This window comes from Diplotaxodon limnothrissa, linkage group LG15 (genome assembly GCF_057381915.1).
Source record: "Diplotaxodon limnothrissa isolate DT_005_m linkage group LG15, D_limnothrissa_male_GT1.1, whole genome shotgun sequence".
In the NCBI taxonomy this organism is placed as follows: Eukaryota; Metazoa; Chordata; class Actinopteri; order Cichliformes; family Cichlidae; genus Diplotaxodon; species Diplotaxodon limnothrissa.
Window position 1 is genome coordinate 7,661,584 of NC_140610.1, and position 27,922 is coordinate 7,689,505.

The following is a 27,922-nucleotide window of genomic DNA, read 5'->3' on the forward strand; positions in this document are numbered from 1 at the left end:
TGCAGTTTCAGCATACTATCAGTAAAGATGTGTACCTTGGGGGTTTCTGGATCAGTCAGTCTACATGAAGTCCTTAATATTGAGGTCATCCAGAGCGTTCCTGGGTGGTGGAGGCTTCCTGGGGCTCTGGGCGATTCCAGGAGACATCTGTAAAACACCTTATTTTAGCACTCATATTCCTTCTTTTGTCATTGTAACCTGTGCAAATAATAATATTTTCCATTGTAAAAAAAAAAAAATCAAGTGTGTTACCGGTGCTCCTGGGGTCACCCCAGCGGCTGGGAAGCCTGGTCTCGCCATTGGCATCATGGGAGCTCCAGCAACTGGTGCTCCGGCCTGATGGAATGGAAAAGAGTCAATAAAACTAGATGTCTGTTATTTTATGGGTGTGTGAGGGCCACCCAAAGGGGGTGATTGTCCATTAGTTATCCAGTAATGTCCTGCCTGGGCATTACTAGACTGGACTGGAGGTCTTACCATGGTGAAGCTAGGGTGAATCCCCATAAAAGGACTGACACCCATGGGTATGGTCTAAAGGTGTGGACGAGAGGGGATGGAGAGGAGGAGGTGGGATGTTACTATACTACATTTCAGATGAAAATATGGCAAAATGAACACAGAAAACAAAAATTTAAGGTAAAAAAAAAAGGACAGACACACCGAATGCTGGACAAAACAAACTGGCACACAAGAAACGAGGACACGCCACAACAGAAAGCCCAACTTCATCTTCAGTTTTTGTTGTCTATTTGCATATGAACAGGGGTTCAGAGAGCAGTGAAGCTTGTTTCATGTAGCCTTCAGATGGAAGCGTCAAACCAACTGCAATGTCCAGGTTTGCCTCAACTCAATCAGGTTTCAAAGAAAACTCAAAAATTAATAGCTGTTTCCAAGCAACAGCTTCTTAATGCAGTACTATCACTTCCCCCTTCATCACTCTCCAGTAAATATTCCAGAAACACACATTAGGCTGAATTAAATTTATGCCCTGCTTCCTAGCTTTATGGTACACCTGGAACCTGGAGAGCTGGGCCATATTGAAAAGAAAGAGGACAAATCTCCAAAACATAAGCATTTGTTATAAGTTTTTTTTTTCCTGTTTCTTTTCCATATGGTGATGAAGGCGACACTTGTGACTGCTGCTACAGGTTTGCCCTATCTGTCGCTGGCATGCGGCTCCACTCCATGCTTTAAGACACAGACAACATTTACCATCGGAGCACCCCAACTTGGGGGAGCTACCTGAGGGGCCGCTGGAGTTCCCATTGTGAGATCTTGGAAGGAAAGAAAGAGAGAAAAAAGGTACTGCAAAAAAATCTGTCGCATCATTTGTAACTTGTAATTTACTGCAGTGATTTCTAAGTTACAAGACAGAAAGTCAGTTAAAGTAGATGTTTGCCATTTTAGTAGATGAGTTTCTTTGCTTTCTTTTAACAGAGGTGGAAAGATTAATAAGTTGGCTTATCTTTAACACAAGCACTCTTAAAGTTCACAAGAATGATTTACTTTCATAAATAATTTTAAGTGTAAAGAAACATATTTGTGGTTTATAGGGGAGTTAGAGCTACTGCTGCTATTTTTACTTGACTTTTTTTTAAATTGTGAACTAAGTGTCAGATGGAGTCACACACTCAAAAAATGACTCTTTGCCCTCATAAACTTTAAGCAACTCACTCTGTGAGTTTGGTGCTATCAGAGGTTTCTTCCTTTTAAAAGGGAGTTTTTCCTTCCCACTGTCACCAAGCACTTGCTCATAGGTGGTCATCTGATGATTGGTGCTTTCTCTGTAATTTTATAGAGTCTTTACCATGCAAAATAAAGCAACTTAAGGTGATTGTTGATGTGATTTGGTCCTATAGAAATATAACTGATTTGAACTGAATATTGAATAAATGTAATGATTGTACGCCACTCAAATAAAATTCATTTCACCAAATTCCCAAATGTTTTACATTGTAACAAAATTATAAGTATTCAAATTACTTAGTTAGCATTTTGGGCATGTATACCATAAATAGGTTTGGCTCTGTTAAATATAAAAGAAAATGTGACTGCCAGCACATCTAACGTTCCCAAGACTGCTTTTCTCTTTTGTTTAATATGTAAAGAAGTAACTCTCAAGCCTTTCACAATTTATTTAGAATGAATAAATAAAGCAAACCTTACAATTTAAGAATCTCTGCTGGAGAACAAACAAGCATATTTCTCAAAATGTTAATTTACTGCATTACATAGTCCAGAAATCTAGAAATCTAAAACTCTACTTACTACTTGCCATGTTAGCCATAGATGTGTCAACATCCCCAGCCTGGGGAGTCACTGTGGGCTTCATTACATCCCCTAGGCCATCAAATACTACAGCAGGGAGGAGGTGCAACAGGGAAGGGAGAAGATGGACAGGGGACGGAGATATTAGTATCCTTCACTACAAGCAATTCTCACACTCTACTACAACTCAGGAGCAGGCCTTCTTATTACTTGGGATATTACCATGACAACCAACAGATGTCTCCATGACAACAGCGAAAAGAGAGCATTGAAATGTAACCTACTGAGGAAGAGTTGGTTCATTTAAAATACGACATATGGTTTCTTTTTGGAAAATACTAAATCTTAGTGAATTTCAATCATGTGAAATAGAATATAACATAAAACCATCGAATATATGACTCAGGAGACATCTGTTATGATCAATTGCAGTAAGATAAAGAACTTTAAAAGTACATATATATGTGGGACAGATATAAACCTGAGCTTGCTTCTGCATAGCATCAAACATGATGTCAAGAATGCGACCGTTAATGTAGTTTTCCCATGAGTTTGTGACTGCTGCAGAAACTGGCATGAGGGCAGAAGCACTGAAGCTAGAATGAAGCTGGGTTAAATGCTAAAGAAGCACTGAATAATAACTGCTACTTCACACAGTCCTCATAACCGTCAAGCATCTGGTGTTTCAGGAGAAAGTGCAGCTGAGCTTGCCTTGCACCACCGCAATGCAGTGCACTGTGGGAAATTAGCGTGTTAAAGAGCAAGGGGACTCACCCAATCAAATGGCAGGAAGCAAGAAATGAGCCAGCCCAAGAGCCAGATGAAGAAAGAGAGCGAGGGAGAGAGAAAGAGAGGAGAGTAAAAAAAAAAAGCACAGATGCCAAAGAGAGAGGGGGGAAAATGCAATGAGGTTTCAATAGAGTGTTTTTTTTCTAAGGAGGTTATTGTATGGTTGATAGAAAGGAAGGAAAAGAGAAAGAGTTAAGCCTTAAAGCAGAAGTATTGCAGACCATTAGTTATATAATATGAGACCAGCAGCACAAAAGGAGAGGACCAGGAACCACATAAGCCAGCAGAAACATGCACCATTTTGTGTGGCACAAACAGTGTTGATGTATGTTGCTCTTAAAAGTTAATAAATACAATCCAAAGAGAAGCTGCTGACAGCAAACCATTTCATTAACCATTACCAAAGTTAATAGAAACAGTAAGTGATACATCCACTGACACGAAACAGCTAGTCTGGCAAGCAAACCGATTTTAAGATTATCAAAGAAAGTGTTAGTAAAATATTGTAAAGTGATATTATGGTATTAGCAAGACAACAACAAGGAATCATGAGTGTTATTACAAGATGAACAGCTGTAGCCATGGATGAATGATCAGGTTAGGGCCTCTGAGCTAAGCAGAAACCCCAACCTATTCTTTTTTGGACAGGGCATCCAGGGCCCAAAAGACAGGAGAAGCAAGGTCAATAGATCTATTAACACATAAAAGTTCCACAATATGTTTAAGTCATGTTAACTCATCAACCAAAGCCTTACTGTATTCAAACAATATATTATTACTAATATTATGAATCAAATCCTTTTGTGCTGTCTGTCATTTGCAGAACATGCATGTGAACCTGTTGATGTCAAGTATGCAACTGTTTTTGTTTTTGGCAAGTGTCAGAAAAAAAACAGAGTAGCTCCTCTGTTTAGCAAGCCAAAGCAAAAAAAAAAGTGGTCCTTAAAAGAGGAAGGAGAGTAGAGGGGAGGACTTTGGACTTAAGGAACTTGAGCAGCACTGACTTTGCTGAGAGCATGGTCTGAAAGGTGAAGTTCTGATGAGTGAGTAGTTTGTTACCGCATATATATTAATAATATAGACTCATATTTGGAGCGCATGAGTCCATCATTGAAATAATTGTTGAGTGGGGAATTCTATAAATGAGCGTGCTTGTTCGGTACCATGACGCCATCCAGTCAGTCTGTGAGGACCTCTGGTTAATGTTCTCTCTTTTATTCCACGCTTACAGACTTTACAAAACAATACCATCAGTCTATTTCCACTTTAAACTCGACAAAAACAAACCTTAATACAGAGGCTTTAGCTCAGGAGCCTCCAGACCTGTGCTCATAATATCTGTTATGAAATCCATCCATGACCACAATACATGCAGTGAGAGGGAACTATTTCATACAAACATGATGATATAACCTTCACTGATCACATTCAGGTTGGCACTTCCACATCTGAGGATTTACCTGACATCAGTTCAGCACCGGGGGCAACAGGAGCAGGGGCAGCAGCAGCAACTGGGGCATCTCCTCCTGTAGGCTCTGGCAGGTCAACCAAAAAACATAAACACAGTCCACCATTCATTCCATGACAGGGTCGCAGTGGGTCGAGCCATTTCCATCGCAGCATTAAGGCAAAGAAGGGGAACAATCAGCCTTCAGCTTCACACTATTAATGTCAGACAAAATGCTTAGAGTTAGAAAAGAGGGCTTGAAAGCATGAGCGCAGGATTTTCGATTTCAGAAAATGAAAACATCACACACACATACTGCTTATAAAAATGGCCTTTTCACATGTAACACTCAGATATACACAGCAAGGAATTTTAGTTGTTAGATTTGGGCTCATAATCCTATTTTTCTAGAGGATAAATGAGAGCAAGTATAATTGTGCTGAAGTAGTGTAGCCACTTTTAGTTTAACAGAAAGAAAATCTTGAGCCAGAGTCATTATTAGCAGTTGATAAATACTTTGACTCATCTCAGCTATCTGTGTGCGAATCTCCAATAATGTATCCACCCACATGAATAACAAAAACAAAATATACAGCAGCAACAATCGCAATAGCTATGATCATAAAGGAGAAAACCTGATGGTTTCAAAATCACTTGTTTCATTTTATGTCCTTCGCTTCCTCAGGGTGAACAAGAGAGGCAGAGTGAGGGGAGGCGGTCATGTGAGTTACCCACCACCAAACAGATTCATGATGGCTCCTGTGTCAATTTTGGATGGGGGTGCTGAGGAGAGGATGGGGGCAGAGGAGCTGAACACATCCGCTGGAGGAGGCAAGGTGGAGATTATGTTTTTAGACCCCAAACACGCACAAATACACACTAAACACACACACACACAGAAACTATTCATTATAATGCACAGTGCGCTTTTATCAAGTTCAGTTTCAGTGCACGCAGTACATGCCGGAATAAGAAAAGAGGTAAGTGTCATTCACTAAATGCTTCAGACAGCTCAGTGGCTTTCAGCTGACCCATAACAGAGCAATCTCATTTCCTTCTTTTCTTCCCTGATCAAAGCCAAGGACAAAGCTGAAAAACACAAACAGCAAGACAGGATATGAGAGTAAGAGCACGCGCAAGATGGCAGATTGAGTGCAAAAGGGTACCTGCTGAAAACAAGTCAGCACTGGGAGCGAGGTCTGTTTTGGAGAAGCTCGTGTCTGGCATGGAGTCAAAGATATCTACAAATACATGCGCACCCAAGACAGGAATATTAAAAAGCTCAAACTCTTTCAACTGGAGAGGCAAAGCTGCAAACATGTGCACATTTTCCCTCATAAAAATAATGACAAAAAAAATGGCAAACAGCCTCAAATCAGAGTCAAGAAGACACCAGCCTGCCTCAGTATGATGCGATAGTTACTAATGCCGGATCACACAAATCTCCAATGTTTACCACTGAAAAGGTCAATCCCAGGGCTGGTGGTGCTGGCGGCAATAGGAGCTGAAATGGTTGCAGTGGTGGTGATGGTGTTGGATGAGGAGGTGAAGAGCGGTGAAGGGGAATGGGAAGGGGAGGGCTGGGGCACACCCGAGCTAAAACAGGCATCCAGGGAACTAGCCGGGTTATTGCTCTCCACTGACATCATGCCGAAAAGGTCTAGACCTGAAGACGCTGCGTTGGTGCTACCATCTGAGGGAGCAAAGGGGTCTTTTGGGAAGAAATGGGGGGTGTTGGGGGTAGGAAAGAAATGTAAAACATTGAGAGAAGGGGAATGTTAGACATTGACTTTGATACAAAAGAGAGCAGACATATGGCACTGAGCAAAGGTTTAGGTCAATTCTAGACATTAGATATCTGGTCCCCCGCAGAGGCCTGATCCCAATATCAATGCGTCAGTCTGTCTTTACACAAAAAGACAGTGAAAAGTGAGAGACAGGCTGACACAGAAAAACTGCAGCAAGTGCTTCAAGATGCTTTGAAAAATGTTCCTTTGAGAACTGGTGCTGCATCAAAGAAAAAGTGCAAGCACAACAATTACTGATTTGAGGGTGAACTTATGAAGCTACTCACTGCATTATTTTTCAACATTTTTGCACAATACTGTATGTTTTATGTAACGGTTACAGGAGTACCGCAATAACCACAAGAAGGAGGTCAGAGAAATGGAAAACATCAGATGGGAATGATAGGAGGTGAAAATGTGCAGAGCTCCAACATACTCCTGCTGTCAGTCGTAACAGTTACAGCTATAAATAGCATCTGTGATGGGAGAGAAAATGACAAACAACTGGAGCGGATATTAAATCCTTTCACAGTCCATAACGTTAGGAACTTCAAATAAAACCAGGCAGTCTTCTCCATAACAGAAAGTCTAAAGTTTTCTTGTGATGACAAAAGACAAGCATGAATATTCTTGCTCTTGAACGCCACTAACAAGATTTCCCTTCCATACCCAAGCAGTAATGATGAATGAATCCATACTACCTGCACAAAGACGTGAGTTTAAACCCTCATTAACCTTTACACATTCACAACCACAGGCATCTACATCTTTCTCTGTAAAGTTATAACATTTTCTTCTTTCACAGTCATAATAAAAGAAATACAAAAACAACATAACAAGCAATATATTCCATTAAAGTCCTGTATTTTAACAACTCTTTGTTGTGCCCATGTTATCTCCATGTTCTGAGTTCAAACTACGGAAATGCACAGAAGTCGAAAGAATACCTTCCTAACTAGGAAAATAAAGTATGTAAGTAAAATATAGTAATTATTGATGAGAAACTCTGACTCACACAATTGCATTCTTCTACCGTGACACTATCGAGAGTGTGCTGGTGCACGCCATCCCTGTGTGGTACGCTGGTTGCACAACAGCTGACAAGAAGAAGGTGATCGGCTGTCCACTCCCCTCCCTGGACTTAATTGGCAGCTCAAGATGTCTCTCCAGAGCCAGGGCAATTATAAAGGACCACCTCCATCCTAGCCACCACCTCTTCAACATCCTGCCCTCTGGAAAAAGGCTCAGATCCATCAGGTGCAAAACCAACAGACTAAAGAACGCCTCTGTCAGTGCGCCCCAGGGTGGTTGTGGCTACAATGTAGCTTGCCATCACCAGTGTGTGAATGTGTGTGTGAATGGGTGGATGACAGGTTGTGTAAAGCGCTTTGGGGTCCTTAGGGACTAGAAAAGCGCTATACAAATACAGGCCATTTACCATTTACCATTCTTCCCGTGGGCTGTCAGAACTCTTAATGCAAACTAAGAGTGTGTAAAGACTTCCCCAAGACATCCACCCTGACACTGCTGTTGATCATCTATGTGCAATATCTCAGTCTTTCCATGTTCTGTGCAATATTTTTGGCTCATGTGCAATTATTTTGGTCCCAGTCTGTTTCAATGTTTCCTACACATACACCATGTATATAGTTCCACTCACATATGTATACATGTACACTGTTTTTTATTTTATTTTATTCTATTTATTTAATTATTTATTTCTTTTCCGCCTTCGTTGTATATTGGTTTCTCTTCTTCTTACTTTATCACCTTTGTGGTTCAGCTACCCAATTTCGCTGTGCAAGAAACTGCACAATGACAAGAAAAAGCTCTAAGTCTCTAAGTCTAAGTCTCTAAATAAATATGCGCATTTTGAAAAGTTACAGGAGAAAATATAAAGCCACGATAGCGTGACTCAACGTACACAAACAAAAGCTAGCATTATTTTAATAGTTACACCTGTACCTTTTCTACTGTGAGTAGGTTTTTTATTACTCTGTGTAATTAAAAAAAACAAAAAAACAACAACTTTGAAACAATTGGTTTTTATTTTAGATAGCTGTAGCTGTTGAAGCCAGCAAATCTCTAAAGCTAATTAAGCTAATATTAGCATCACAAATTAGCTCACAGCTTCTTTCCTGTTGAGGTTTTGAGTTTTTAGCTAACTTGCTTTGCTGTGTTGTTTGTATGTTTTCATGCAGAAAACATGTAAAGAAAGAATTGCTTAACTGCATGTTTTTTGTTGTTGTTGCTTTCTCATGTATGCCACTGGCTGACACACATACACACTCTCTCTCACACAGACAGATGTTGGTCACCCACCAGTTCCAGCGTTGGCAGCTGGGGTGGATGTAGCAGCAGCCCCACCTTCAGCTGCTCCTGCGGAGGCCTCAGCGGCAGGAGCAGGACTTGCGAAGGCTTCTGCAAAACCCCAGGAGAGGACAGAAACGCGGAGAGAGACAGATGAAGAAATAAGGATAAAAAAGAGAGAGTCAAAAAGCCAGAGGAAAACAAGACTATTAAGAAAAAAGAACATAAGATTAAAGCGTTTAAGTTGCAGAAGCATTTTTAAGCTGTTTTCAGCTTTTAGAAACAGCAGCGTACAGAACTGTTATGTGACATCAATGACTGACAGGTGAATGAGCAAATGGGAATACAGACAGGAGGCATTACAGCAAGGATTAATCTAGTGCACAAAGAGCCGAATAAGCCAGGACTCTACAAGTGTTACAGCTGCCATCTGTAGCTGTAGACATGTGACAGGGTTTGATAGAATTGCTTTTCAGAGATCAAAGAAAAGCATTACGGCCTATCAAACAGGACGCATGAGTGCAGCAGTGTATATACAAGCCAAAAGTGAACATGTGGTGAGTATGTGGAGAATATCTGTAGAAATATTAAGTCTAAATCTGATTGTACATTTTGTATGGATTAAAATAATGTGATTGCTTTCCCAAAAAAGCACATCACATAAAACTGCGTACCACCGATAAACGATTAAAACACAACTCATCACTAAACTGCTTGTTAGTCATTCTTATTATCATATTAGCTAGTTCATTCATTTAAATTCTATATTGAGATATTTTTCACATCAGAATTTCACTTTTAGTAATTTAAATAATGACACTTTTCATGACACTAAAGCATTGTTACTGCCCACATAGTTACACACTTTACCCAAGTAAATTTCTTCCAAGAAGGAGCAACCCTGAATGGTGACAAGATTTCATGTACCTCTCCAAATCTGATCAATTCCGCTCATAACATTTTGAAACAAAAGTTGTAATTGCAGTACTGTACTTAGCTGCGGTGTGCTGTGGAAATAACAGCTCATGGATAATTCGGACCACCCTGTGCACCACTTAGTGCACAGTACTTTTAGTAATAGACTGATTTTTTGTTTGTTGCTACATGATCAGACACAGGAAATCTTTTATACCACACGTTAACCACTATACCACTCTCTGTAATACAGTAGATTATTATTATGTCACGGAGCACAGGAAAAGCAAGCCAACGGTCCAGAACTACAATCCTGGCTGTGCACAAATTCAGCCAAGCAATGAACTGATCAAGAACAACTGGCATGCAACATCTCTCAAAGCTATGCTAGAATGATAGTTTATTGAACAGGGTTTGATGCATCAACTGCAAATTAACAATGCCCTATTTTGCCCCCAAATCTTTATCTAGCAAACCTTTCAACTATGATGAGAAAAACCCCACTCAGCACGGCCACGCATGCCTGGGAGTGGAACCTAACCAGTCAGCCGGCTTTTTTGTCTTTGGCCTGTGGTGGTAACGCTGTCTGGATTTACAGTTTCTTGTAAATCTTGTAGAGTTTCTATCAGAAGAAACTTTGCAATCTTCACCTTGTAGTTAGACCCTTCATGTTCACCCAATATGTGTTCCTGTCACTAATGTGCACACTCTGTGAGCCCAAAGCAAGAGGCACACCTATTGAGTCTCCTCACTAAGAAACACTTTTAATAACCCTGCTGAAGTATAGACAGTGATAAGTTACAGATTAATCTTGTGAAATAAGTCAGCATTGCTGCAGGGTAGCTGATAGTTCCCCCAACTCTACCCTCACATGACAATGAATAGCGTCACAAGAAAACGAACATAGTAACCTCCAAAATGGCAAACCCTAGTTCACAAACCATCTTTTCTACACAACCTGCATGGAAGCATTTCTTTCTTTTCACCTTCTTTTAACGCTGAGTAATATCAATGCCGGCCAAAATTACGATCAGCATCTTGTTAATAAATTGATGTTTTTAGGGCATCAACGTCAAAAAGATGCTAACAGAGGCAGGGACTACTACACTGTCATGAACTGTGGCATTAGGAAATGAAAAGTGAAAATTCATGTGATAAGTTTTTCTAAACATTGAGTAGCATTGTAAGCTATTAAGTGTATATATTTTGACATGGTTAATCCATAATCAAATGTATTTAGTCTGTTTAAATATAACTAAATAATGCGGGGCTATAATTTTAAGGCAGTTGATAGGGATGTGCATCAATCCAGTACGCAGTGAAAGTTTTTGATGATACAACTTTGCTTGCAGTGGACAGACAACAACTGCCATAATTCAGCAAAGTTCTGTCTACATACTGTACGTGTTTGAGCATGCAGTCGTCTGTGTTATCATATCGTGTGATGGGTTTTACAGTTGAGCTTCCCAGAGTGATTCCTTCGTAGAGAATTTTCTGGAAGCCCACTGACCTCCCAACAGATCCACATTGGCGGCGCCAGGGGAGGTGGCAGCTGCTGTGCTAGTGGGAGGAGCTAGAGAGACTCCAGGTTCTGCTGCTGCAGGAGTGGGCGATGCCGCTGCAAGGGAGGGGGTGGGCTCAGCTGCGAGGGTGGGTTCAGATAGCAAGGAATCGCCCATTTCTTCCAGTACCATCAGGGGTGTTTGAAATCCCCATAGAAAGGAGGCAAAATAAACCACAAAAGAGGAACCAAAATAGCCAGTGGAGTCACCGTTGTGAGAGTGAAGAAAAAAAAAAGCCAAAAGAAAGGTCAATCCAAATAAAGCCCAATAAAGATCATTTAGAAGTGGCCAAAAAAAAGAAGAAGAAAAACCCGTATTTTTAAACAAATTAAAAGTCGCCAAATGATCCAGCATTGTCCAGTCATAACCAAGAAATAGATATTAAAAAGCAATCAACCAAAATAGCCCCCATTATAAACCAAAAACAGACAATGGAGTATGTGGAGGGAGGGGAGGGAGAAGGCAGAGAGAAACAAAGAGAGTACTCAGACTAAGAGAACAGCTTGAGGAGACAAACAGGGAAGTAACCATGTGACACTGCTGCAATGTTGTCTATTTTTATATTTTCTAAATAGAGAAACAATATATTGCCTCCAGGTTGCTTCAATTTCATATTACAGCAAGAAAACCAGGAAAATCAAGGCAACCTGGAGGAGGTTTTACGAATGGACTAGTCTGGACCAGATCCTACAGGTGAAGTAAAGAGGAGGAGTTGCACTCACCTGATCCAAGAAGATCTACGGAGGCAGAAAACAAAGAAACAGGGAGAAGATATGTCTTGTTCTGGGGATTTGATTTGATTCTCTAGTCAACTCCAATGAAAATAGACTGTTACGTGTTCACTAAAAGGACTAGATTACCTGTCGTTCTTTCTAACAATGACTGCGACGAAAACCATGTGCATGATACCAGCAGCTGTTCTAAAGGAAGGAGGGCCACTTACCTCCCCAAGATGTGGGGGCAGCTGATGGTGCTGAAGGGCCAGTAGAGGCCAGTGGATCCAGATCTAGCAATGAACTGGAAGATGATAAAGTTTTAACCACACTTTTCTGAGTGAAAATTTTCTGCTGCACATGATCAATAGTTTACTTGCACTTAATCAGCTGGGTGAGGTTAAAATAGCACTGTTGGAGTGACATTTTGTTACCTAGCACTAAAAAAAGTGGAGACAACATCGTGGGAAATGTCTTGCTTCTGAGATCATTTACCCATCATCCAAATTATACATGTGAACTAAATGAAATTATAAACTAAACTGGGCAAGCAGACACCAAAAAATCACAATTCGTGATTTCTGTCTGTCTGTTAAAATTCTGTCATTCCCAATCACTTCCACTTTGTTATAATACCACTAACAGCTGACTGTGGAATATTTCATAGAGAGGAAATTTCACACTGGACATGTTGCACGGGTGGCATCGTATCATGGTACCATGCTGGAATTGGATTGATCAATTCTGATGGGTGGTGATTACTTTTGGCAATACTGACAATACAGATACACTGTAAGTATATGGTATTTTATAGATGTTAACAAAATCCAATGTTTTTTGAAAGGTTGCATTGGCGGGGTATTTACTAGAAATAGGAACCTACTCTTCAGCCGGTTCAGGAGCAGCTGAAGCAGCAGCGCTGCCAGCACTGTCCCCAGGAGGAGGCTGCAATGTGGGAACAGCATTTGAAGATTTGGCTGGAGTTGACGTTGGAGACACATTGTTTGTAGGAGATCCCTGGAAAGTAGACAGACAAGCCCCCTTTCAGTGCTGATTCACAATATAAAAGGCTAAAGAAAAAAACAGACTACTTTAAATGTGCATCTTACCTTTGTTGGAGACCTGAAAGTGGAAGAACAAGAGGAGGTATAAGTGATGTGCTTAAAACAAACTGCTTGACAAAAGCTCAATTTTACAGATCATTTTAAACTCAATATCGGGGATTCAAACAAACATTTAAGATAGACTGCATCATATGTGATCATATGAAGAGTTAATTTCCAAAGTACCATAATATATAATCAAGTATGAAAACAAGAATAAAATCCAGCCCATAAGATTTGTTAAATCAGTCTGATTTTGCCAGCTTTTATTTCATTTTCAGTTTGACTTGGGAATGAAACCCTTCATATAGCGATTCACATTGCATATTAGCGTATGACAGTACACATGTGGTGACCTGCTGTTTACCAAAACGTGTCTCCCAGAGGTCACGCATTTAATCACACCGACACACACATTTCCACGTGTGAACTATTCGATTGATCCAGTTCATAATTCACATGTGAATAATGTGCCCATTTATTACCTGGGGGAGGGTGGGGCGAGAGGTGGGACAGTAAATACATCTAAATAATTAGTAAACTGCAAACGAAACATAACACATATGCTCACCCTTCACTGGTGTTTCCAAATCAACGTAAAGGAGAGTAAAAGAGAGGAGGGGTTAAAGGAAACTGTAGAAATACAAAACCTGTTTCTACCAATATTTCTATTGGCTACTCGTGAAAACAAAAGCGGGAGATAGAAAGAGTTATCCTAATGTTTTTACTATGACGTTGCAAAGAAATGTTACGTCTTACCCCTTCTTTCCACCTTTTATATCCTCCAGGCCATTCATGTGGGTTTCCAGAGATTCTAGGATACTGCTGGGAGCCTGAGCAGAACAAAGAAATTTCAAACTGTAATCACAACTCCACACAAATCTTAAATCATCTCCTCAGATACATTCCAGCCGAGGTTTAATCACCAGAAACAAGAGTGAGAGAAAATCCCACCGCATTAGTCACATGCATGTGTCTATGCACACACAAACACAAGAGTGATTTGTGTGTTTTGTGTGACTTGTTTGTCAAATTAAAGAAAGGTCAACGTGCCAACACTTCATCCTGTAAACAGGCACTCAGCCAAAATAACCCCTTTGTTTCTGTGGTTACCGGTTCCTCGAGAGGTTTAAAGGGGCAGTCCTCGTCATCCGAGTCTGCTAGATCCACCACTACCCCTGGGTGGAGACACTGGGTGGGGAGATGGTGGTGGGTGAGACATGGGCTTCTGTGTATGCATGTGTGTGTGAGAGGAGATGGATGGTATTCATATGCATTATATATTCTTGATCCCATCGCTTGCAAAGTGGGATTAAAAAACCCTGAGAGCTGTGATATGTAACTTACATAGTTGATGTCGGGAATGTCATTTTTGTCAACTCCAACTGTCTGTTAAAGAAAAGAAATATATATATATTTAAAAAACAATATTATCACACTGCACAGACTCAGTTTTTACAGTCACTATGTGAGTCAAAAGAAAAAGGACTGCTGAGGCTACCTCAGCCAGCTTCATGAATTCTCCAATCTTTGTCACCCTGGTCAGGAAACGCTTGTAGATCTCCAAGGCCTCCTTGCATTCACTCTTCTTCATTTTGAAGAATTTCTCTACACACAAAAACAAGAGGTTTGCTGACTGACAAACACCTTGTCCATCTTTTTTGATTATCATCGGTGAAATGAACAAAAAAAACCCTGCAATCTATTCACTTTAAGTGGACTACTAACCTAATAGGTTGATGATCCCATCATTGTAGGATGCAAACAGTTTCACCAAGTCCTTGAAGAGAAGCAGAAATGCAGCATTGATGATCCCATTGTTCAGCTCCTTGGGATGAACCTGAGAGGAGACAGGACAGAGATAAGTAGGGCTGTCTGAGGTTCTGTTCATCCAAATAAATAAAGAAGAAGAAAAAGAGCGAAAAAGTGTGCAAATCAAAGCAAAGACGCACATCAAACTCCAGGAGTGTGTCAATCTGTGTCTGCAGAACAGGCATGCCTTTCAGCAGCTTCTCAGTGGTCATGGTTCTCATCACTCCATCAGCGCTGAGGTAACACAACAGAGAGAGTATTTTACACAAAAGAAGAGCCACAGGTTTTAACCACACACTAAGTAAAAGCATGTAAAAGAAAATGCTAATGGCCAAACAAGTGTTGCTATGAGCAACTGCATGCACACCGTGTTTACCGTACCCTTTCTTGACTCTGGTGAAGTCAAATGCCATCTGGCGGTAAGCGAAGGCTTTCTCATTCAGGTATCGTCCATACCGCCTGATGAATGTAGACATGTCATAGCCTACACAAAATGAAATCAAAATTAAATGATTGTTGAACAAAAAGCTAATAGGCTTCTTGCTGTCTGCTCGTATTTGTTTCTTGATTATTTCTATTATTTGTCATTTGTTTCTCAACAGCTCACTTCATGCATTGATCTCTTTTTGTCCTAGTGGGAAAATATTTTTTAGAACCTGCAGTAAACAGTGTATCCCTAAAGCAGTCAATATAACAGGAAGCACAATTTCCCCGTGTGTAGCTGAGATAGTTTGGTCCATAATTTGCTGAACACACAATTTTGTAGCCTCTGTACATTACCACAGTGGTAATGTACCACATCAAACAAAAAATATTTTTATGTAGCCCCCATTTGCAGAGGCTAAAATGAATCTGCCAATTCAAGTGAGACCTGTCATCTTATTATTTCATGACAAATGAAGTCACAAGACACAATATTTGATATAATAAGGTTTCATAGCTTTTCACTGTAATTTTAAGAGCCCAAAGGGATGTCAGTGCAAGTGAGCGAGGTCGTCATTTGGCTAAAAATACACCTTTGTGAGGGCCAAATCAGTGATCTGGTACATTCTTAAAAGGAAAAAATGCATTGGCCAGTTAAGCAACTCTAAAAGGTCCGAAATACATCAGAAGACAACAAAATGCATGATGACAGCATTTTTTCCATAGTTAAGAAAAAGGACACTCTTAAGAAAGTAGACATATCATTATCAAGAGATGCATTCATGAATGGAAGATGGCTTATAACAAGGTGCAAATCACTGGTTTCACTCAAAAACAGAAAGGCCAGAATTAGATTTTCAGGACTGGATAATGACCCAAAATACAAAAGCAATGCAACAGTTTGTCGAGGAAAAAAATAAAATATTCTTCAAAGGATCACCTGATTTTTCAGTTATTGAATAAAACCGTACATGGAAAGACCCTGCAATAAAGGTGGCTGCAGTAAAGGCTTAGCAGCCACCTTGCAATGGAACAAATACAGCATTAGGTGATGTCCATGGGTTCTAAACTTCAGCAACCATAAACTGGGAAGGATTTCCATCCAAGTATTAAAAACAGTCCTTATATTTAAAATTATGTTAGTTTGTCCAATTCATTTTAAATCTCTGAAAATGGGGGAGCTGTGTATTTAAAGGGCTGTAATTCTTCAAGTCTGTACTTCACTTAGATTGTCTGGTTGTGTACAGAGATGAAACTACAAAAATTCTATCCTTGTCCAACAAATTATGGATCTCATTAGTTGACACCGATTAAGTCCAAGCGAAAGGTGGAGCAGGAAAGGAGGTGGTTTGAAAAGCGTGCAACAAATTAAACAACACCCTAGATTGAATGTATATATGGAAGGGTAGCGGCTGATCCATCAGCACTGAGATCGGCTGCTGGGATTGTAGCTGATATGTGATATTTGTTATTTTCCTGTTAGTTCCTATTTTTCCTAACTTTATGTAGGTTCTTCTCTAAAATCTGTAACCTAAGGAGCAAAGGATGAGAAAGTTCAGTAATGTGCGGTTATTATCAGATTATCCATTTACAAAGAACGATACACAACGACACAAAGGGAGGATATTACAGTTGATCAGACTGTCGTCTTACCATGAGATCCGGTTTTGTCAATAAAGTTGCTGAGGTTGAACAAGGATGTCCTGGATGCCAAGTACTGAATGAACCTCTGAGAAAGAGAAAGAAAACCCAGTGAACATTCCTGTAGAAGTCAAAGCTGAAAACTACAGCCAACAACACAGCATTGACATCTTTAGTAAGGGTTTTCTTTGTTGTGCTTTTCAAGCTTTTATTCCATTATTTAATAGCTTTTACAGGAGTAATGCACAGTGGACCCATTCCACTAACTTGTGGTCAAAGCCTCTATTTATTTGTGAAACATCAGGCTTCCTGCAAATGCCTTGAAAGACCAATTTCAGCTCTCTAAAGTGGTAACTTCACACCACACCAGACATTTATTATTTATTTCAAAGGGGTGGCTGTTTTTGTCAGCAATTAGAAAAAAAACTTTACTATATTAAAGTATACTATAATATATACTATTCAGCATTTCTATTGATCTTTTATCCTGATTAGAAGAGATTCAAGCTTAAACCAAACTGCTTCACATGTTAAATGGTCTATTTACTGTTCACTAACCTCATTGCCATAGACACACATGTGGTGTGTGGTGACGAGGGCCTTGAAGACGACCACCCAGCTGGCGTTGGTGGATCGCTCAAACAGTGTGTCAGCCATCTGAGGGATGTTCACGTTGGTGGTATTGGTGGCTGACACCAGGTCTGCAACACAGCAACAAAGAGTTCTACTCATCTGTCAAAGGTTCTCTCACAGAGTGCTTTAACCTTGTGGTAACTTTAAACAGCTTATTGTCGTCGTCTTCTTCTTCTTTTAACTACAGTGGATTGCCTGTCTCCATCTCACCCCATCACTTACATCCGCTTCTGTCATGCAAAGAATCTGCATGCTTTCCTTTACTACATCTAAGGGTCTTCTCTGTGGTATTCTTCTTTTCCTCCTGACTGACAGCTCCATATTCAACAGCATGCCTCCACCTCTCTAGGCTCTCTGCTTTGATGAAAACCAACCCCACCTTCAATCGATCTGTCACTTCTACCTTACACCTCACTACTGTCTCACTGTCCTCATACATGTCCTGCACCACCCTCACATGCTTCTCTGTCATGCCTGACTTCCTCATACAGTACCCCATCATGTGCTTTCTCTAGATCTACAAAAACACACTGCAACTCCTTATGATCTTCTCCATTCAAACCAAATATCACGTCTGTAGTGCTCTTTCTCTGGATGAAGCCATGCTGCTGCCCACTGGTCATCACCTCTCTTCTTGATCTAGCTTTAACAACTCTTTCCCATAGCCTCATGTTATGGCTCATTAGTTTTATTACTCTGTAGTTACTACAGCTCTGCACATCACCGTGTTCTTGAAAATTGGTTCCTGTAGACTTCATCTCCTTTCCTCAGGCTTCATCTCACTCTCCAGGATTGTATTAAACATTCTGGTCAAACAGTCCACTGCCATTGCTCCTAGACATCTGCATACTTCTGCAGCAATGTCTCAAAGACCAAACACCTTTCTAATCTTTATTCTCTTCATAGCTGCCCCCCACTTCCTTTTTACTAATCCTCTGTACTTCCTGATTCACTAACTTTCCTACACCCTTCATTAAATAGCTTATTATATGTTATTAAAAGGGAAGTGAACTTATTCTTAGACACACGTCTGCAAGATTTTCTGCCCTGATTTAACTGCTCTGATTAAATTTTGATTAAGTGAGGAGGCAAAGTGCTCACTGCAGAGCTGCACCAGACAGTTATGAAAATATTGAGGCAGGAGAAATACCTGATGCACATACCAAATGTTGGTGCAAGAACCCAGCCACCCACCCACACACACACACACACACACACACACACACACACACACACACACACACACACACACACACACACACACACAGACTCACATAAGGGGGGACACACGCTGACAATGCAGAGAGAGAAAGAGAGAGAATTATGCTTTGTCATCTCTCCCTGGCTGCCAGTTCAGATACTCAGACAGAGAAGTCTCCAGAAATAAAGAGTCCTGACTATTGCATCAGTAAAAAATATAACAGAAGGTACAACGTACTTTGACAGTAATGATACAGATAAGATGAACCTAGGCGTAACCCAAATACCGAATCTTTTGGTTTTTCTGTTTTGAGAAAAACCAAAAGATTCGGGTTTTGAAAAGGTTGGACTCATGTGATTTCTCAATCTAATTCAGACTCATGTTCTTCTTGTGAACACTCAAGATTTTCATTCTCTATATCTAACATACCACGGCTGATAGCAAAAGAAAACTGAGTTTTTGTATTGAAAATGTAAAAAAATAAATAAATAAAATCTAATAAGCAGAAATAAAGATAGAGACACTAAAGACACATGAATGGTCCATGGCTTGAAACTAATAAAGCTATAATCACTAATCATGCATTACACCTACAGAAGCTACGGCTCAATCATGGACACTTATGATGTGAAGCTCCCAGTGCACCCTTTTTGTGCTGATGTTAATGTCCGTGGGCGCTGGTGACTTTTTCACACTATGCACCTCAGCACTCAAGCACCCCAATGTGTGACTTTATGTGTTCTCGACTGACCGAGTTACTGTGCTTCCACTTTGCATTAATGCCACTTACAGTTGATTGTAAAATATCTAGGTGGGAAGAAATTTCACAAACTGACTTTCTGTAATGCTTAAGTGAGCTCTTTAGAATGACCCATTTTTTCAGAAATGTTTATAGACTGCATGGCTAAGTACTCAGTACTTGATTTTATATACTTGAATGAAAGCCCTAAATTCAAAGATTAAGAGGTGTGGGCCAATACTTTTGTCCATATACTGTGCATCAGCATTGCTCACAAGCTTAAAATAATGGTATGATGACATGAACTGTGAACGGTTCTGCATCAGCCATGCCTATCTGCAATGAATAATGAACAGTTTGTTTATTCTTTTTTCCTTTGTTCATGCTTTGATTGAGTTTGGCATCAGTTTGTTTTCTTTCCAATAAAGAAAGGATATGGCATGCGGCTGAAAAGTAGGCACAAAAAGTTTAGTTGAAACAGAAGAAGTAACACTTTGAGAGGGCACTGACAGACATTTATGAAGTGTAAATAAAGAAATGTATCCATTGGTAGATTTTGTATATGTTGTGCTCACTGTGGCAGTAGAACAGATGAACATTTCGTTTTATATGTTCTTGCTCGCTTAAACATAGCATAGTGTAGCTGTACATTGTTTTGTGTCCTGCTGACATTGGCATCTGAACAACAAGGACACAACTGAGTGCATCCATACAGAAAGAAATGCAGCAAATATTGGCAGACATCTGTGATAATGGAGGGAGTGGAAGGCCATTCTATTCAATAGACCTTGAGCTTGTTTCAAATAGGTAGAGAGCAAACTATAAATTAAACCAGACCACAAGTCTGCAAGGTGATGAGAAAAGGGATGACAAGAAGGAAGAGAACAGTAGGGAGTCAGATGAGTGTGCAATAAAAGAAGCGATATACGAGTTTGAGCAATGAAGCTGCTCAGGGTCCAGACAACAGGCTGGTTGGGGGGTTGGGGGTTTTAATGCTTGGGGTGCTGTAAACAGATTATTACTAATCACTGATCCTGTTCTTTTCTGTTGTGGTTGGTTGCTACACCTCACACACCCTGTTCTACACACTGCTCATCACCTAACACGTCTTCATTATCAGCTTTTTGTCTGTGGCGTTGTAGGATGTTTCACTGATAATCTGATGGAACTGATGATCTTAGCACAAAACGAACCGGACAAAATGAAAATAAACAGCAGGTGGATGTGCTCCATGAATGTGTTTTAGCTGGTTCACAGTGATGATCACAGCTCTTCCTTTGATCTTTGTTGAACTAATTACACCCCAGTCCATCTGTACAGCTTCACCAGATGGTAACAGCGACACTTCAGCTGCTCCAAAGATGTCTGATGTTTTTAATGAAGGTTGGGGTGACATCAGTCCTTCCACTGTACATGTTTAGATATGATTTAGTCTCCATTTTCCCACTTTAGTGTCATTTAGTCTATGTTAAAGAAAATCTTCTCTCATTTTTTATCATTTCAACCAATCATCCCCTTCCTTATTTGAATATACTCTATGTTTTGTTAAAGATTGTCCTGAAGCTTTTTCAAACACACACAAACAGAGTCAGGATCCACAATGGCTGAGATTAGATTATATAACATTATCATGTCACTGGCACAGCTACAAGTTTAGATTTCTATTAGCAGCATGAGCACAGCACTAACCAAGAGCCATTTTCTCAGATGTCCAGCTCATAATAAATATCAATTTACATACATAATCTCATCCGTTTATGGATGTTAGCTATGTTGCCATATTAGCCATATCACGGGTTGTAATCCATGCTGCCGTGTTGTGGTACCATAACCCGAAACAAACACACACTGACATACAACTGGTGTGCCTATGTGTGCATAATGAGGATTGGCTGAGCTAAATAAAGACTCTTACGGTAATCCACGAGTTCTAAGAATGAACTGCGAGGCCTCACACTGTGTATTTCTCTGCACCACAGTGTCTCAGTGTGCGTTTTCTACCCTACATCTTAGTCTGAGGAATGAGTTTTACAGTTACACAACAAAATCGTGCACCAGCCCGAATATTCTAGATAATGGTAAGCAGAACACATCTGCTTACTGTGCTACATGTGTAGATTTATAATGCTATCAATAATACTTTAGGCGGTTGTTCATTGGAAATATATAGCACATAAATTTCAGACCTAGCATATACAGCTAGCTAAACATTACAATTTCTATGGTAAATAAAAGTTAAATAAGGAGCTTTTAATGTGACCAGTATCTCATATGGGACCTCACTGCACCACTTAGCAGAATGTTTTAATCAGCTAACATTTTGGGAAACATCTAACTTGCTAACAGAAGGTACCATGGATTCCCGACCTGACCGAGTCCTTTTTTCTCTTTTTTTGTTGTTATTGTATTTCTTGTTCTTGTTTTTTTTATTGAGGACTGTACTACTCCACAATGAAGCTCAGAATTTTATGGACAATCGTGTTTTTTATCACATTTTTTACGGCATCTGTGTCCGGAGAGCGCGTGGAGGTCCGACCGCCAATTGTTTACAGCAGGGATCAGCTGTTAGCCCTCGGGGCCTCCGCTGTTCTGCCTACCGCCAAGCGAGCCAACATCCCCCAATAGGTGAGGAGGAAGAGACGCGGCATTCGGGCCGGGATTGGGCGTCGCAGTAAGGTTAGGAGGTACCGGCCAGCGATTCCATCTGTTATTATGGGGAATGTGAGATCGCTCCCCAAAAAAATGGATGAACTGGCGGCTCTAACCCAGCATGATGTGCTTCACAGAGTCGTGGCTAACCACGCTAACTCTGGACTCACACATAAACATAGATGGTTTCCATCTGGTCCGGGCAGACATAAAAAAGAAAAGTGGTAAGAAGAGAGGAGGGGGTTTGGCTGTGTTTGTGAACGATAGATGGTGTAACTCTGGTCATTTATCTATCAAAGAGACGCTAGGCTGTAAGGACATTGAGCTGCTAGCGGTTAGCATGAGACCGCACTATTTACCGCGAGAGTTTACACACGTCATTATGATAGCTGTGTATGTCCCGCCCTCTGCTAACGCTGCAGCAGCCTGTGAGATCCTGCACACTGTAACCAGCAGACTCCAAGCACAGCATCCTCAGGCCCTTTTCCTGATCTCTGGGGACTTTAATCACATCTCCCCATTCTCCACTCTCCCCGCCTTCACCCAGTATGTCACCTACCACACCAGAGACAATAAAACATTGGACTTATTGTATGCTAACACCAAGGAGACATACAGCTCATCACCTCTCCCTCCCCTGGGGGGCTCAGATCACAACCTGGTTCATCTCCAGCCTGTGTATAAACCTTTAGTACACAGAGAACCAGTTGTGAAATGCACAGTTAGGAAATGGTTGGCAGAGACTGAAGAGGCCCTGAGGGACTGTTTCCATTCTACTGTATGGGACAACCTCTGCAGCCCTTTGGAGGATGACCTCAACAGCATCACAGACCGCATTACGGATTACATGAACTTCTGTGTGGACAACACCATACCCATCATAAAGGTACGGTGTTTTTCTAACAACAAGCCATGGATAAATCCTGAAATAAAGGCTCTCCTCAAGGAGAAGAAGAGTCTTCTCCGGTACCCATACCAAAGACCTCCCATCCCAAGGACCTCAGCAGCTACAGGCCGGTAGCCCTAACATCACATCTGATGAAGACCCTCGAGAGGTTGGTTCTAAACCATCTGCGCCCCCTGGTGAGGTCTTCATCTGCTGCAGTTTGCTTACCAGCCTGGCATCGGGGTGGAGGACACCATCATCTACCTCCTGCACCGAGCTCTGACTCACCTGAAGAAGCCTGAAAGCACTGTGAGGATCATGTTCTTTGATTTCTCTAGTGCTTTCAACACCATCCAGCCACGACTTCTGAGAGACAAGCTGGAGCTATCGGGAGTGGACCACCACTCTGGACTACCTCACAGAACGCCCACAGTATGTGATGTCACAGGGCTGTGTCTCTGATACGCTGGTCTGCAGTACGGGGGCCCCACAGAGAACTGTGCTGGCACCGTTCCTCTTCACCCTCTACACTGCAGACTTCTCCATCAACTCCCCACGCTACCACCTACAGAAGTTCTCTGACGACTCTGCCATAGTCGGCCTCATCACAGGTGAGGATGACTCAGAGTACAGACAGTGGACTGGACTTTGTGGACTGGTGCCAGCAGAACCACCTGCTGATCAATGCCAGGAAAACCAAGGAGTTGGTGGTGGATTTCCGGAGATGCAGACCCACCACACTGACACCGGTGAACATCCGGGGAGTGGACATTGAGATAGTGGACTCGTATAGGTACCTGGGTGTTCACCTGAATAATAAGCTAGACTGGAGCCACGACACTGATACTCTTTACAGGAAGGGTCAGAGCAGACTCTACCTGCTGAGGCGGCTGAGGTCATTTGGAGTCCAGGGAGCGCTTTTAAAGACCTTCTATGACTCTGTGGTGGCATCTGTCATTTTTTACAGTGTTGTATGTTGGAGCAGTAGTTTATTGGCAGCTGAGAGGAAGAGGTTGGATAAACTCATTAGGAAGGCCAGCTCTGTTCTGGGATGCACCCTGGACCCAGTGCAGGTGGTGGGAGACAGAAGGATTCTGGCCAAAATAACATCTCTGATGGACAGAGTCTCCCACCCAATGCATGTAAATGTTACTGAACTGCAGAGCTCCTTCAGTGACAGACTGCTGCATCCTCGATGCATGAAGGAGCGTTTCTGCAGGTCCTTCCTCCCTGCAGCTGTCAGACTGTACAATCAGAACTGCTCCCAACAAACATAGATGTTTACATCAGCGCTGTAACTTGGCACTATTTTATCAACCGATTCACACTATAACCACGGTTTGCCTCTGATCTGTATTAAATTTTATTTAATTTAATAAAGGTACAGTACTCTGTTTTTGGTAACCATTGTCATTGATGTAAATATGTAAAAATTGTGTATGTTTCTGTTCTGTGTCTTGTGTACTGTTTGTTTGTATATGTGTCTTTCTTGCTGCTGTTACACCCAAATTTCCCCTTGTGGGACAATTAAAGGATTATTCTATTCTATTCTACCAGTACTCTAGTGTTTATATGTGAAATACAGTGCATGGATAAAGATATTTGATGGTTAGCACAGGTTAGCATAAGTTCTCAAAACAGGGGAAAACTTTCTAGCCTTGCTTTATCTAAATACATCAAAATTAGCCAAAGCTAGTAAATTCATCTCACGCTGACAACAGGAAATTAGGAAGTTAGTGCTCCCACACCACACACTCCCTACAGCAAGTAGCTCCATTTGTTTGAGTTGGCAGAATTTTTATGCAGATGCAGACCCAAAAGGAAGTTGTGTCTCTTCCCTTTGGGTCTGCATCAAACCAGGGATCTTTCACTTATAATCCACTACACCATAAAGCCTCTTCCATGTTACTCTGCAATCTGAAAATAGCAATATTCCACTTTCAATATATACAGTGTTTCTTTAAAACACTGTTTAGAAACTTAATCTAACTAAACAGACTGTGAAGAATTAAAAAAATAGGACATTACAGTATGTTGAAGTTGTCAAATATGTAAGTTAGTATATTGTACTGTCTGCTTAAGTTAGCATGCTAATTAGCTAGCACCAGGTGACGGAATAGCAATGTTGTCCGGAGAGGATTTTTTTTTTTTTACAGTCTGTGATTCTTTACTCTTTTTAATCATGCTGAATGAAAGACAGTCAATGAAAAAAACATAAACTCAATGATGTCTGATGTCTTAGCAGTTTGGTTTCTTCCTGCATTTATACTTCCTCACACATGCTTTAGATGCCCCCTCCCAGAGTCACTGACAATAGGCAATACCAAGGACTGGCCCACACAGCATATAAGTGAGGTCATAACATTAATCCAGCAACCCCTTCCACTTATGAATTGCATCTTTAAATCGAGGAGATGTAAAATGTTAGTTTGTGAAGTTTATAGATGCCAGTGGGCACGTGTTCTACATCTGGAAAAAGCCAGGCTGACTCAGGTACTAAACTACTGACTGAATAATCTAAAGCTCGTATGACATAGTTCTAGATCAGGTAAGAACACTGGGACACTCTTCATAACAGCAATTTTATACCAATTTGACATTTAAAAAACGGACAATCAGTGCCTGTGGTGATGAGAAAACGCTACTCTTTCATTGACCTTGGGTGGATACATTAACTCTGTACATGCCCTCCATTGTTTCTTTCACTATGTTTGCCATAACCATGCATGACTAGACAAACCAGAAATACAAAATTCAATGCAGTGTGTCATTTAACCCCAGCACGTTTCATAATAAAATCAAACACAGACATCTAAGTCAAAAGACAAGGCGATTTTTGCTCCAAAGGAAAAGCACATAACATTTTGAGCTTTTAGTTTGTAGTTTATTCATGGGTGGAAAGGCACCTGTATGTTCTTACTAATCCATATTTACACACCTGCTTCTTCTAAGGCTACTTATTATGTTGCTGAAGACAATCAAATCAGTAATTTGTTCTCATAAAAGTGGACCATGTCACTAAAAAGGTCAGACAGTTAACTGTACTGAAAGACCAAAACAAATGTCTCAGTTTAATAGCTACACATCCATTGTGATTTCCTCTGCAGTCTAGTGATGACAGGCATGTCATTTCCACTCTTTCTTCTCAGAGTCCCCTTCTGTCATTACACTGCCCCCTGACACTATTAATCTGTTCCCTTGGCAACTGCACTGCACAACCACCGCTACACATGCATGTCAAGCATTGAATAACCCTAATAATCACCAAGCAATAACTAAAACCTGTAGTTGCATAATATATTTAATATTATTAATCAAAAACACTGAAAGCTAGCTAATTAGAAATGTTTTGATCATTAAAAATTACCCTAGTGAGCCTTTAGTTGTTTATTAGATTTTTTTGCTATGTGTGGTTCTTCATAGGTCTTCATAGTGAAAATGTGTTTTACTGTTTTGAGGTGAGGAATTTCCTCCAGCCAAGACTGCAGCAGAGGCACAGTGGCCTACATACCAGAGGTCTGTTGAACTGCCCTGTTGAATTACCCTAGAAATAGACCCAGTATAACCTATTTGATTATGGAAATAAAAGACACATGTTTATGTTATAGCTTACTAAATGAAAATATATAGAGAAATCTCTACATGTCTGCAGCAGTTTTATGTCCTTGGACAAAAAGGCTACAACACGTCCACACATGCACATGTCCAAATCAGCACCACTGAAAGCTAGAAACACTGAAACTATCACATGGAGCAGCAGAGAATGAGGAAACAATGCTCTCTGGTGTAGTCTAGCTTTTGCATTGTCACCTTTGGCTTTGTAAATTATGCAAGACAGCCATTGGCTGATTTTTAAATTATTCAGCAGGGGAGTGGATCACAAGATATAAAGTCCTAGCAGAAGACACAGGACCAGACTAGACCTGACCACACACACACACAACCTTGGAAAACACACAGGCAGACATACAAGAAAAAGAGCCAATCAAACTATCCAGAGCAGTGCCACTGCTTTGGGTTGACTCAGTGTTTGTGGTAATGATGATTTGTGGAGGTGGCTCCTGCTGTCATCTGTAGATGTGTCAATGAAGCTGTGAGGTTTGTAATTTAATTCAGCTGTGACTTTATTGGTCTTAAATGGCTCCACTCTAACCCAGTTAGTGCACAGGCTCCTGTACGCTGCACCACCTCGGTTACAGTCGGTTTCAGCATGGAGTAAAAGAAAGTGGCCTTGAAACAGCAGGGGAAGGGAAACTTAAATGGGTCTGTCAATCTACCTTAAAATCATACATGTTTCTCCTTCCCAATCTCTCCTTCTTTCTCCCTGGGTGTCCACCATCTTCGCTGGACACAAAGGGTCAACAGAGGGGGTCATCACCATGGCTACTATATCCTGCAGCACACCCATTTAAGTAAACGGAACGAACAAGCCCATAATGCTGGCATGGTCTGCGTGTGTGGCTGTGTAATATGTAAGGCCTAGGACCTATAAAGCTACAGTCAGTGCAGTGAGGATGAGGGCCACACTTACATTCCAGGTGCTTTTTCTTGGGCGCCATCACTTCGTGAGTGGTGGCTTTGCAGACAGCCCGGGCCATATCCGATCCCGTTAGCTGGTACTGCGCAGCGGCAATGCGATCCGTGAGCGTTTGCCCCGACATTTTCTCCTAGTTGTTTCGACCTCCTCAGGAATTTATTTCACCACAGGACGGTGAGGGGGAGGGGGGGAAAATACGAATACAACCCAGCTTCTTCCCTGCGGTTCAGTGAGATGAGTGCGTCCCTCTCCCAGATAATATAGGCCTGCGACCTTATGTGTGGGAGGGGGTGGGGGGAAAGCAGAGAAAATGAGCTGGATAAATGTTATTTTCGCAGTAAATCGTGTGGTCACGTTGTTAATATTCGCCGTTGCATGAGTAGACTTACGCAAGGTTGTGAATTCCCGGCGGCTCGTTCTGTTATAGGCTCCGAGCGTTCAGTTCAGCACCTTGGAGAGCTAAAGCCACTCGGTTATGTAACAAGCTGGCGACGAAAGCTATTTTCT

The 27,922-nt window shown here is 41.1% G+C and overlaps 1 protein-coding gene across 4 annotated transcripts; it reads right to left on the reverse strand.

The window, feature by feature from the left end:
* Positions 1-60: 60 nt before the first annotated feature.
* LOC146616961 (clathrin coat assembly protein AP180-like) lies at positions 61-27,539 on the reverse strand. Of its 4 annotated transcripts, none has more exons than XM_085372543.1 (22): positions 27,410-27,539; positions 17,329-17,471; positions 16,783-16,858; positions 15,088-15,190; positions 14,847-14,940; positions 14,623-14,734; positions 14,396-14,502; positions 14,242-14,283; positions 13,654-13,727; positions 13,466-13,471; positions 12,901-12,913; positions 12,675-12,808; positions 12,022-12,095; positions 11,801-11,815; positions 11,027-11,197; positions 8,614-8,712; positions 5,240-5,326; positions 4,518-4,592; positions 2,269-2,355; positions 1,213-1,274; positions 253-336; positions 61-147 (listed from the first exon to the last, which is right to left on the reverse strand). In XM_085372543.1, the coding sequence occupies exons 1-22, from the start codon at positions 27,537-27,539 to the stop codon at positions 61-63; spliced, it is 1,875 nt and encodes a 624-aa protein (XP_085228669.1). The 4 variants fall into 4 exon arrangements, with proteins under 4 accessions (XP_085228669.1, XP_085228670.1, XP_085228672.1 ...); XM_085372544.1 differs by lacking the exon at positions 5,240-5,326 and adding an exon at positions 5,671-5,745; XM_085372546.1 differs by lacking the exon at positions 5,240-5,326.
* Between the last annotated feature and the right edge of the window lie 383 nt (positions 27,540-27,922).